Genomic DNA, 12,540 nt, shown 5'->3' on the forward strand with positions numbered 1-12,540 from the left:
CAGAAAGCATTAGCAGAGTTGGGGGCTGATCGTGCCTGCCCTTCTGTGGCTGTGAGGATTTTCATCGGACCGGACTAGGTCTGTGAGCCTCCAGAACTTGGCAGGTGGGCTTGAGGGGCCCTATGTCGGAGCAGCGCAGCCTACTGGGAACACAGAGCGCTCACTGCACCCAGGAGGGAGGAGCTGCAGTGCGGGAGAAAGGACGAAAATCAGCACAAGGGGCCCCACGGTGACCAGCCCACCGTCTCCTCGCTGGTCCTCTCTGGGCTCCTCACGGGCTCCTTCTGGATCAGGTATGTGGGTATGACGCCAGGCTGTGTCTTCTCCTCTAATAGCTCTCATAGTTCACAGAGAGGATTAGATCTGGAAGCCTTGGAGTCCAAGGGAAATCTGGTTCCAAGGAGAAGGTGAGGTTTAAGCCTCATTTCAGTGTTTGTGTTGTTTACAAGGCGGCAGGACATAGAATACCAGGGCCGTCCGGGCCAAGAGATGCTGTCCAGCCTCTCACTTTACTGTGGAAAAAGCTGCGTCCGAGGGACCCGGTGACCTCTCCAAAGCCACTTTCCATGGCACAGCAGATCCAGGACCAGAGCCGGGTTTTCTAAGGCTCACTCCTCCATTTCTCACCGATTCCACTTTCCTTTAACCTCTTCATCCAATCTCCATCTCCCCAAGACAGCAAAAAACCGAGAGACTCTTCAGAAAAGGAATTCAAGAAAAATCATGGGCCCTCCCAACTCCGTTTTCCTTATGTTTGCATATCTCCCCGGGAATTTCCACATACACCTGGGGAAAGACAAAGGCTGCTTTTCTGACTCGTACTTGGCAGTTGAATACTATAGAGGTCTTCTCGTGGGTTGGGATAGCTGGTATATTTGTCCTTAACCTTACACAACCCCAAGTCCCAAAGGTGTACTTTTCTACGGCATTCTACAGACATTAACTATGTTAACACACGTAAAGCACTTAGCATAGTATCTGCCCCGTGTTAAGGGCCACACAGGGCTTAGTGATTGGTAGTAGTAATAGCACCTGCCTCCCATCACCTGAGAGGCACAAGATACAGGTAGATCTCCTGGCTCACACACTCATGGTCCTTCGCTCACACCATGTTTCCAGACAAAGATCCACCGAATGTACAAGAGCCCCTCGGCCCTAGGAAAGGACATTTGTTACAGAAACCCGGTCCCCTCCCGATAAAAAGATCCAAGTGGCATTTTACAAACTCTAAGACCACCTTTCCAAGAAGTCAGGACGGGATTGGAACACCAGCGGGCTGCAGATTTCTGGTCTCCTGCGAGGGAATGGAATGAAAAGAAGCAGGTCAAATGACAGGGTGTTCAGGATCAGGTTTCAGGGTGAGGATTTTAGACGAGTGTCCTCCACGTTCTTCTGTGTTATTTTACCGTTCAAAGCCCTTAAGCGAAGCTCCTTTCTGGGCAACCCGGCAACTCCTAAAAATAAACTCAAGTTCCTGAAATATTCTAGTTTGCCTGTAAGCTTGTTTTGGCTGGGCACCGGGCTATTTCAGTGTTGCCGCCCCAGGTGGTATGGATTTGATCTATCGAATGACCGAACGGCTGAATGACGCTGTGCCCATAGTGAGGGCTCAGCAGATACCGAGGAAAGGTGAGCCCTGGGGTGAGGCTGCAGCCGCCCAGCATGGCCGGGAGAGGGGAGGGTCCCGGGGAAAGTTCCTGGAACCACGAGGCGGGGGAAATTGATGATGCGTAGACAACTGGCGAGAGAACATGGTGCTATTTATGTCTAGTCTAGATAAGGAAGAAAGAGCGTTCAAAGAACATTTAAAAAGAAACGAGTTAGAGAAAGAAAATTATCCTCACCAGAGTACACGTCAGCCTCTGGCAGTGTTCCTAGCTGAAGCAAGGATCTAAGTGGCTTGACCCTCCTGGCTCTGGGTGGTTGTATTTGGCCCTTAGGACCCTGGCCTCTCCTTTGATGATCCATCTTCTCACATTTCCCCATTCTCCCCGCCCCGCCCTTAACTTCAAGTTCACCTTGCCTCAGGCCTTTTTGATCCCTTGGCATCCCTCCAGCCCCTGGAGTCCCCTTTCCAGGAGCCACACCCCTTGCCCTTTGTGACATTAGCCGTCAGACTAATATCTACCCAAAGCCACCCAGATGCCTCCGGAAGGTCTCCAGGGCCAACCTCATGTGCGTTTTCCTTTTCCTTCATCCCCCAGCAATGTATTTTCCTCTTGTGTCCATAGGAGAGTTCTTAGCCGCGGCGAACAGAACAGCCAACTACTACTACTACATAAGGATCTTTGCCGCTCACTTCACCACAAGTCTGGGTGGAAGGTCTCAGTGTTGTTCCAGGGGCTCAAGGATGCCCGCAAGCTCCCAAGTCTTTTCTCTCATTCTGCTTCACCAGCCACAGTGTGTTGACTTCCATTTTTGTGATGGTTGTCTCTTGATGGGAAGATGATAGCCCGACACCAGGCATCACATCTTCGTGACAGGAAGAAGGATGGGAGCAGGCAAGGCACCTGCCCCGTCTGTGCCTTCTATGAGGAAAGCAAAGCCTCCTCAGAAGTCCCTTAGCAGAACGCCCCTTGTGTCTCATTAGCAAGAACTAGCCCCTTGGCCCCATCTAGCTATGCATCTAGCTAATTATGTGGTTTTCCAGCTTTTTTGGCTGAAGGTAGCAAGGGAGAAGGGGATTGGGGATGCTGTTGAGTTAGTCAGCCACAGTGCCTACCACATCTGCCACACTTCGCTCAGCAAAGGAGATTCCTGAGACGGCAGAGAAATGTCCAAGAACTATCTGAGCGTTGATACAAGTAACATAAGGGTACAACATCTGGGGGCGTCCGGGTGGCTCAGGTGGTTAAGTGTCCGACTTGATTTCGGCTCAGGTTTTGATCTCCTGGCTCATGAGATCAAGCCCCACGTCAGGCTCCACGATCAGCGGAGAGTCTGCTTGAGATTCTTTCTCTCTGTCTCCCTCTGCCCCTCCTCACTCTGTCTCTGAAAAAAAAAAAAAAAAAGAGTACAACGTCTGGTCTTGGCACGGCAGGGATTGTATCCGTGGAGTAGAAGAGAATTCGGTGGTGACCTTATTTCCTCTCCTGGAGCAGCACCGATAGCTAAAATCCATCCATTTGGCCGTTGGCTCAACTTGTCAAGAATTATTTATCTTTTCCATGTACATCTTGTCTCTTCAGCTGGATTATAAGCTATTTGAGAAGAGGGATCTTATCTCTTCCCAACTTCTGTTGTTAGTGACTAAATTAGTCCCATGCACTTTATAGGCACTGAGGACTCGTTCGTGAAGAGGAGTGTAACTCTGAACACCACGGGCTGGATGAAGAGCTGACACACCTTTCCTAAGGGATCCTCCTCAGGAGGCCAAAGGTTTGAAAAGGCCAGCAAAGGAAACAATGCGTTTGTAGAATGGGAGGCATGTGATTAGAGAGGGGGTTGGAAAATGCTGTACAAGCAGAGGGTAGGTGTTCAAGGCCAGTACTGCTTTCAAAAACAAGTTTGGAAGTGTTACTAAATTTGGTTCACCGTTTCCTTTCCTTGTATTCATTCATATGTTTATTCATGCAGCAAAATTAATGGAGCCCCTACTATGGGCTAAGGTTCTGGAAATTCAGAAATGAATAACAGAGTCCCTGCCCTTAGAGCTTGTGAGGAAGCTGACAGATAAACAAGGGGTCACGTTGCATAACAAAGACCATTACAGTCTTCCACCCAAAGTGTCTCAGGAGCCCAGAAGTGCTAGCTTTCAAATTCAGGGGGAGTTCCCAGCTTCTTGGTGGCGTTTGCCTTATCTTCTCTTGTTAGAAAACTCGAGTTGGAAAGGGCTTTATAGCCAGACAGACTTGGCTTTTAAATGCTGGTTCTGCCATTCACGGTGGGACCTTGGGGAGATTTCTAGCCCCTGAACATCAGCGACCTCCTGTGTCGATTCTCAACTGACTGCCCCTCGGCTCCTCATGCACCCTTCCCAGGATGCTTACTGAGAATGGAATTTCATTAACCATTTCTCTGTTCAAGTAAGCCCAGGGTGAAGCCTTCTCAGCAGAGGGTGCTGCAAGGACACTGCAGGAGGACAACGCTTGGCATTTTCAGCATGGGGTGTGTGTGCGGGTGTGTGTTCACCCCTCAGAGCCGGCAGCAGCCGTGGGGCTCATTACATGGCCCGTCTGCAACCCTGTGGCCTTGGCCTAGGGATGATCTTGCAGCCCTCTCTACTCGGGAACCAGAGCTCTGTGTGGCCTCCTCTCTATACCAACATCTGACCTCCCGTGGCCCCAGATACACAGGGCTGTCATGCCCTGTCCCGACTCCCGCCACATGTCGCCCACCCACTGTGAAGGCGCCAGCCTCTGCCCCCACTTCGTGCCCCTGCGCCGGGTGCTGACCTCCTCTCCCTGCCTGCATGTGGAAGGGTGGTCTGTTGCTCACCCAGCAGTTCCAGACCAACTCTGGCCTGGCTAACCCAGCGAACTTCTCTGCCATCTGGCGGCCTGTTTACACCTTCTCCAGCTAGGTCTGAGCACCTTGCAAGCTGACCTGCCCTGGTGCTCTCCCTCCCCTTAGAGAGCGCGGTGGGGTTTCCCAGTTACTCTTCTATGCAACTAACAATTGTTGATATTCAACTTCCCTTACTTGTACTGTGTGGTTGCCGCCTCCGGATTGGGCCCAGGCCATTCACCTCATCTGTGAAGAAGAGATGATAGATTTACTTGACCAATCAACTCAGAAAGCCCGTGTAAAGCCCAGGGCTCACCTCTCTGCTCATCAATGTGGCTCAGTTTTCTCTTGGTCCTAGCCACTATTTTCTTTTCACAGAGAGCACGGGAAACTAATGTCAGCATGCCAGGGATTTGACAGGATGGTGCCGACAAATGTGTGGTTAGCCCTGGAGGAGGAGACGCGGAGGGTCAGAGAAGCCAGAGAGGTTACTTGGGGTCATATTATATACAATTCTGTACTGAGCTGAACTCAGGCGCCCCGTCTTCGGAGTCCACACTTCACACACTGCACCGGGCTTCCTCCTGGAGCCCTAGACCCTCCCCTTGTTTCACCTGAATGAGAACAGTCTTCTGACCAACAGAGCCTCTCGAGTCTCAGCACTCACTCCATAATGAGACTAGCCGAGCAGCAGGAGAATCATTTGCTGGGGTTCTTTCACAATGACTTCACTGAGAGATCTCCTCCTAAAAGAAAGGTCTGACTTATTTGAGAGGGCTGAGTCTGTGGTTTCCCTCTCTCTCTCTCTCTGAGTCAGTCTCTGAATGAGACCCAAGGATCCAGCCGTTGGAACCAAGTCTCAGCCTTGACAAGTACGCACTAGGCTATTAAAGGCTCCACTTTGAGAAAATCCCATTGTTTCAAATCAAACTGATGGAGTTTCACATCAGCAGCAGACCGTTTGTGTGGTTGGTTGCTTGGACATAATTTCCAAAAGACCAGCAGTCTTTGTTCCGCTCACTGATGCTTCCCCAGTGCTTAGAATAAGAACTTGGTACATAGTAGATGTTCAGTAAACGTTTGTCTAGTGGATGAATTTACACAGTCAAGGATTTGCCATACTTCTTTACACATGTGGGGCTTCACTAGGCTATTTTAAAGTGGGATTTTATTTTCAGAGCAAGAGAGGGGAGGAGAGAGTATACGTTAACAGGAACATGACTGTTTTGGAAATCAAGGCGTGATACCATGGCTATGCCGATATATCTCAATGACCAAACTCCCCCTGATCAAAACTTATTTGTCCTGTGACTCACCCTCTCCAGAGACTAGTGTCTGCTAGGTGTCAGCCTATAACTCTGTCGTTTGGTAATAAGCAATAATGGGTGGGTAACATCCCAGCAAGTAACGCAGTGGCTTTTTAATGGGAGCCCTTTGGGAAAAAATTGTCCAGTGCCTGGCAGAGAGTTCTACACAAGGTAGATTTACTCCATAAATGTCTGCTGGCACTGATGATAATGCAATGGTGACAGGATCTTAAAATAAAGGACTGACATAGGCAGCAGAAATTCAGGCCAGGGAAGAAGGCTCAGGAGAGGGTCCTGGTGTTTTTAACTGGACAGTCTTCCTTCATTTCTCAAATCATGACCAGGAAACTACCCACACTTTCTATGCTTGATATTTCAGTATATTTTGTACTACAGCTCATTATGAAAAATCTGAACCAAAAAAGCAAATGAAAAGAGCATTCTCTATATGTGTTGCAGAGGTTCAGGTATAGAGGTGAGACCATATACATGTTAAACTTCTTGACACTAAGAAAAAAAGAAACAAACCCTTGTTTCTTATTTCCCAGAAGTGATCTTCCTTGTTTTCCCTTTTCCATTTTAATGTGATGGGGGCTATAGAAAGAAAGTAAATACATTTTTCTTTTTAAGAAACACTGGGATGCAAGCCAGTAGTGCCCCGGCTTCTAGTTAAAAGTCTTTTTTTAAAATAGAGTTTTCCCAAAGTCAGGAGCAGATGGAAGTCCAAAGCCCTTCAGATTTAGAGGTTTAATGGGTGACATTGGCTTGAGCTGTCTGAACGTGCATGGTTCGTTCATTTACTCCTTCTTTCAACAAGTGCTTATGGTGCACCTGCTAGGTGCTAATTGCTCTTACGGGCTTGAAGACAACAGAGAAAAGAGAGCTCCTTCCCAATGGGCAGGTTGCCTGTGCTGTATCCGCATCACCGGGGACACTCCCTAGTACACTGGAGGCGGTCAATAAACATCTGTTGAATCGACGATGGTCCCAGCCCTCCTGGAGTGTATGGCGCAGGAAATCATCCTAAATTTCTTCTTGTTCATTTAGCACTTGTATGCCAATAAGATCAGAATTAAATGAATATCAGGGTGCGTTTAAGGAGGAGATAAGAGGGGAATCGTTGGTGGCGGCAGGCAGCCTTGGGGGAGTGTGGAGGGCGGTGTGGCTCTGCCATTCTGTTTCCCGCTGGTAGTATGTCAACAGGCTGACTGCAGGGCAAGAAGACCTAAGATCTCCCCTGTGATTTATGGGAAGGAGCCTCAGGACTCGGAGCCACACCGTACCCAGGATCATTCCAGGTTGGCTTTGTTATACGCTGGGAGACTCTGTCTCCTCCCCTCTATAAGCCCATTTATCAGTTTCTGCACATTCGAAGAGGGCTGCTCCAAAGTGGGACTCTTGGGAGCAAAGATAGAGGTACTTGCCAAAATTTAGCAATTCCCTTTTTGTTGGCTGGGCATGATTTTGATGTGTGTTGAAATAATTGATGAGCTAAAAGTTTTAAGAGACAAGAATGTCGTCCAAGATCTCGTTGCTTCCTTAAACAATAGCCAATGTCACAAAACAGTCAGGGTTTACTCCTCACAAAGTGAGCCAGCTAGCTTCCTTCCTTCCTTCCTTCCTTCCTTCCTTCCTTCCTTCCTTCCTTCCTCCCTCCCTCCCTCCCTCCCTCCTTCCATTCCTTCCTTCCTCCACCCCTTACTCTCTCTCTCTCTCTCTTCCCCTGAATCTTCGACTTCTCGTGGACATGGTCTGCTTGCCACAGGGCATCTGTTTTAAAGGGGAAGAGGCATTCTAGGATTTTATAACCTTCCTGGGAGATAATTGGCAGCGCTGGTGACCAGACATAAACCTGTTACTTCATTAGAGGCAGGTGCAAATGACAGGCCTTTCTCTGTTCTTTAGTAACATTAACCAGCAAGCTGTCATATCTTGGGGACAAAGGTCATTCATTACTACTTTACAAGCACTGTATATTTCATGTGAAATGTATCTTTCTGGAGAGATGCACACAAGCTCTGGTGACTTAACTTGATCGGAATAGTTTATATTCAATTTATTTCTGTCTTTTCCCTGAGAGAGAGACAAGAAAGCATTAAATGATGATGGTCAGAAGGCTTTTTGCTTATAATGGGGAATTTGACCAAGGGTCCCCTGGAGCACAGTTGCTTAAATGTGCATTTCTCCAGGACGTCTCTAATAGCTAGAGAGGGTTTGGGGACCAGTGTTTAGATTTCAATCGTTCCTGCCACTCCTCTTGTCCATTATTATAGTCATCGAGGATTAACATTCTTGGGCTCGCAGGAATGCTCAATTGGGGGCTCTCCTAGGAACAAGTCTATTAATATCACTTTCATCTTCCTAGGTGCAAATTCAGGAAACAGTCAGGGAGAGAGACTTTCTCAGCCAGTTGCCAGCATTCTCAGATCCTGCTGGGGAGCAGTCTGCATTTGCTGGGACCACAACAAATTCCTTCCCCAATGTAGGAGGGATCGACGAGGAAGACACATCATTGGCCGAATACCTGGAGCTAGGAAGCTGTACTCCATGCCCACAGCATGGAGAAAAGCAGTACAGAAAAGACCACGCACCTGGAGGTTCCTGGGTAGACCTAGGATATGAGCTGAGCATCCCAGATGCCAATAATGAAAATACATCCCCCTGGGAGCTGTCAGTGCTTCTCCCCCAGGAGGGCAGTGCTGACACCTGGGAGCCCAAGGCTCTCTCTGTTGCTTCCCCTGACCCCACAAATACCAGCCCCACCCTGGAAACCTTAGACGACGGGCCACGGGGCAGGGAAGCAGCGAGCGTGTTGGAGCTTCTTGAAGCTCGTGACCAAGGAACCTGTGAAACGATGGATTCTCCTGTTGGAGCCTCAGCTGATAAATATTTGCCTCCGGAAATTTGCTCCATGGACTTAGAGCTGGCGGAGAGTCAAAGCAAAGTATCTGATTCATGTTCTCATGATAACGAGATGCCAGGCATTCTTTCTCAGACACGAGGCTCTGAGCTTCCACAGTCTCCATGCAAGAGCAGCAAGGAAAGAAACTCTACCATGCCCCCTCTTTTTACCAGTACTTTTACCTGGAACATTTCACAAAAAGCCAGGGAAGGTGGCACAGAGGAAAATTTAGCAGAGATGGAGAACGTCACCTCCACAATGGTCTCCATAGTACAGACTGGCCAGGAGCGGCCAGGCCCCAGCAACTCAGGAGGGTTTGAGGAAAGACAGCCTCTGTGTTCTGAGAACACCTCTTCAGTGCAGTTTCCAGAAGGCAGTGACGGGTGCCCCAGAACCAGTGCCCCAGACACCGCAGACACACCAGCCAGAAATGGTTCGGTTGTAATGTTTCCTCATGAGAAGCCAGTGACTTTAACTGCTAATCTTGAGTGTCTTCAGGTGACCAGGGAGGGTGGGGACACATTGACGGTTACCATGGGCACCAAAGTCCCCCCAGCCAAATACCTCCCTGTCTCCGTTGCTGAGAACAGTCATGCAGATGGTCCCAAGGAGAATTCACCTCAGGCACCAGATGAAAATATTTGCCAGCTTCCTTCCAATGCACAGTTGGGTCACATTTTAAATGATTCCACAACCACGTCTTTAGAAGAGCCCTTTTGCAAGGCTCCCAGTGGACCAGGAGTCCACGTCCATGTACCTCAGCTCCCAGAAGTAGAGGGTTTCTGCTGCAGTTCCCCTCTTCAGACTGATAACCATTTTGGAAATAAGAGCCTGACAGTGGACAGAGCAGACAGTGGGAGCCGTGAAGAGAATTTCCAAGACAAGGAAAGTGAAACAACACAGAGGATCCAGCCGGAGAGCTTACCCCAACGGAGTTCTCCTCCTGAAGATGATTTCCGAGAAAGTTGGCCCACGACACCTGTTGCCCAAGGGGAAATAGACCCAGTGTCCTTGGACCGCTTATCAGCAAACTCCAGAGAGGAGAGAGGACAGAGCTCAGGCCTGGGGACTAGCGTGTGCAAGGTGGCTGAAGCCCCTGTGGAGGGTAGGGGTCAGGCTCCAAGCCACATCCCACCTCTCCCTAATATCCCCCTGGAAGAGTCAGGAGGGAGCAGGCCAGGACTTTGGAAAGCAGACAGCAAGCTGAAGGTTATAACTCTGGAAGCTTCCGTTCCAGAAGTCTGGCCACCAGCGCAACCGACAGGTTCTGAGTACAAGGAGTTGGAAGCTGGTCCCATAATTCCTGACGGGGTCTGGGCTGTATCGGACGTTCTGAAGGCTCACAGCCCTCAGGCTGAGTCTGGCTCAGCCCTTGCTAATAACAGAGAAACCCGTGGAAAGGGAAAACCAGCCAGCCATGCATATTGGAGTAGTCTTTCTTCCGAATATTTGAGCCAACCCAGACTCCTAGAGTCATCTGTGGATCCTTTAGACGAAAAGGAATTATACGTCACAGATTTGCTATCAGAGGCTTGCAAAACTGGAAAGAGGGAAAATATTAACAGTGTGAGTCAAAACCAAGAGGAAAACCGAATCCAGGCGGATCACACTGCTTTCTTTAAACGGTTTCTGGCCAGCCCTAAAATTGTAGAGTCCTCTGTGGATCCCACGGATGAAGCAGGTGTGATGGTGTGCGCCCGGGCTGAGACAGCAGGGCCTTCTGCCCCCACGCCGGCTGTCATCAGAGAGGAGAGGAAACGGAATGATGGGCCCAGGGGCCAGAGACCAGAAGTCCAGCCTGCCTTCTTGCAAGTCCTGAGTCCTGACGAAGGTGGGGGAACACTTCCACGCGGACGTGGAATCAGCCAAATACAAGAGGGCATCATGAGAAGCTCAGGGGAGGCTGAACGAAGTAAAAACAACAAAGCAGAATCTATTTTCCCTACTTTATCTCTTTCTGATGGCCCTGCAGTGATGACTCATGCATCTGTTGGAGTTGATGTTCACAACTCCTCGGGTCAAATTAATGACGTCCCTGAGAAGGGTTTAGTGGAGCCCAGAAACCACCGATACGCATTTTCTGACTCAAAAGAGAGAGGAGCCGTTGAGAGTGAGTGTGGGAAACATTCACCCTCTCCCAGTGGGCTCACTCGGTTGCCTTGTATTTCGTGTCCCGAAGGAAACATCACACCTTTTTCAAAAAGTCACAAAATCCAGGCACCTACAATGGAGGAGCCCCGCACTGGGGAAACCAAACCCGCCGGCGCATCGAGCTCCCCAGCCGTGACCTTGGCATCCATTGCAGGTGAAAATGTATCATCAGCGAAAGCTCCTGAGACACTGAAGTCCCCATGTCAACAGGGCTCCAATCTGGGCTATGGGGGAAAACCAAGGGAGGAGAAGCTCGGGCACACAGCCACCCTGACCCTCAGCTTCCCAAAGTGCCCTCCAGCAGAGAGGGGCTCCGGGGAGGTCAAGAAGCAAGACACCTCAGGGAGTGGACATTTAGCTGAGGGGGTGAAGAAGAAAATTCTGTCCAGGGTGGCCGCCCTGAGGCCGCGATTGGAAGAGAAGGAGAATGTCAGAAAGAGTTCTAGCTCTCTCAAGAGGATTCCTGAACTTGAAACATCGGCATCAGGTGCAGAGGAGAAACAAGACGCAAAAAAGGCGCCTTGCAAAAGAGAAGGGAAAGGTGAGGCTCTGTCGCTCTCTGTTGTTGTTAACGTTTGGGTTTGCGAACCAGGTGTCCAGTGTCTGTGTGCAGATTGCCAGGCTCTACCTCCAGAGTTTCTGATTCAAGTTTCGGGCTGCAGAAAGTGGTTCCTAACAGGTCCCCAAGTGGTCTCGAGAGAGAACCACTAGAAGAGGCTGCCTGGAGGTAGGTTTAATTGAGGGAGCATGACTTTCTGTTTAATTATCCTTTAAAAAATATTTTAAGAGATAAACAGAAGCATTCATCAGTGTAGCTAATTAGTATAATTAAATAGACCACACACGAAGCAGGATTTGCAGAAATAAACATTTAAGTACAATTTGGGAGTCTCCTCTTTAATTGGTGATTTTCATTAAAAACGGCTTAATTGAATCCTGGGTTTTCTTCCAAATGGGAGCATAAAATTTCTTCCCAACTCACCCTCGTCTTTGAGTCTAAAGTTGGCCCTGGGGGCTCCGTTCCGGGTTTCAGACCACTTGAAGCTCAGAGCCCTTGTAAGTGCAGTCACCTCTGCTTTGCTGGGGTTGTCACCTCAACCCCAAACTCCATCCCTGCACCGAATTTTAGCCTCTTTTATTTCAGAGCTCTTCTTTCCCTTCCTATGGGCGGGACGAGTCGGAAGAGAAGACACTACAGCCGGGTGATGCCATCTGTGCGTGCGGGAGCCCGGCGCTGGGGGCCCCCGTAACCCGAAGTGGGGGCTTTGTTACTCCTGCCCGAGTTTTCAGACGTCCACACTGATGCTCGTTCTTCCCGTGCACAGCACATGGCCCTCAGCCCCTGCTGCAGACAGGATTCCATACAAAACTCCCTCTGAAAGTTTGGGGGCATCCAACCAGGATTCTAAGATATATGTTTTAAAACATTTAAAGTTGGGGCACCTGGGTGGCTCAGTCTGTTGAGTGTCTGCCTTCAGTTCAGGTCATGATCCTGGGGTCCTGGGATCCAGTCCCAAGTTGGTCTCCCTGCTCAGCGGGGAGCCTGCTTCTCCCTCTCTTCCTCTCCCTCAGTTTGTGGCTCTGCTCTCTCTCTCACATGAATAAAATCTAAAAAACAAAACAAAAAAACCAAGAACCCACATATTTAAAGAGGATGAAGCAGTATTTTAAAATATCTCTAAAGTGGTTTCAGCTCAAAGGGAATGTTTATTCGGAATCCTTATCGGTGGTTAT

The 12,540-nt window shown here is 49.3% G+C and overlaps 1 protein-coding gene across 1 annotated transcript in view; it reads left to right on the plus strand.

Annotated features, from left to right (window-relative positions):
- ALPK2 (alpha kinase 2) overlaps positions 1–12,540 on the plus strand; it is a 120,888-nt gene that overhangs the window by 71,439 nt on the left and 36,909 nt on the right. The window contains 1 exon segment of the mRNA XM_073898124.1: positions 8,119–11,347. Coding sequence (XP_073754225.1) covers positions 8,119–11,347 — 3,229 coding nt within the window.

The sequence above is a fragment of the Callorhinus ursinus genome, unplaced genomic scaffold (genome assembly GCF_003265705.2).
Source record: "Callorhinus ursinus isolate GAN/ISIS: 27379988/994484 unplaced genomic scaffold, GSC_fseal_2.0 scaffold11, whole genome shotgun sequence".
Classification (NCBI taxonomy): domain Eukaryota; kingdom Metazoa; phylum Chordata; class Mammalia; order Carnivora; family Otariidae; genus Callorhinus; species Callorhinus ursinus.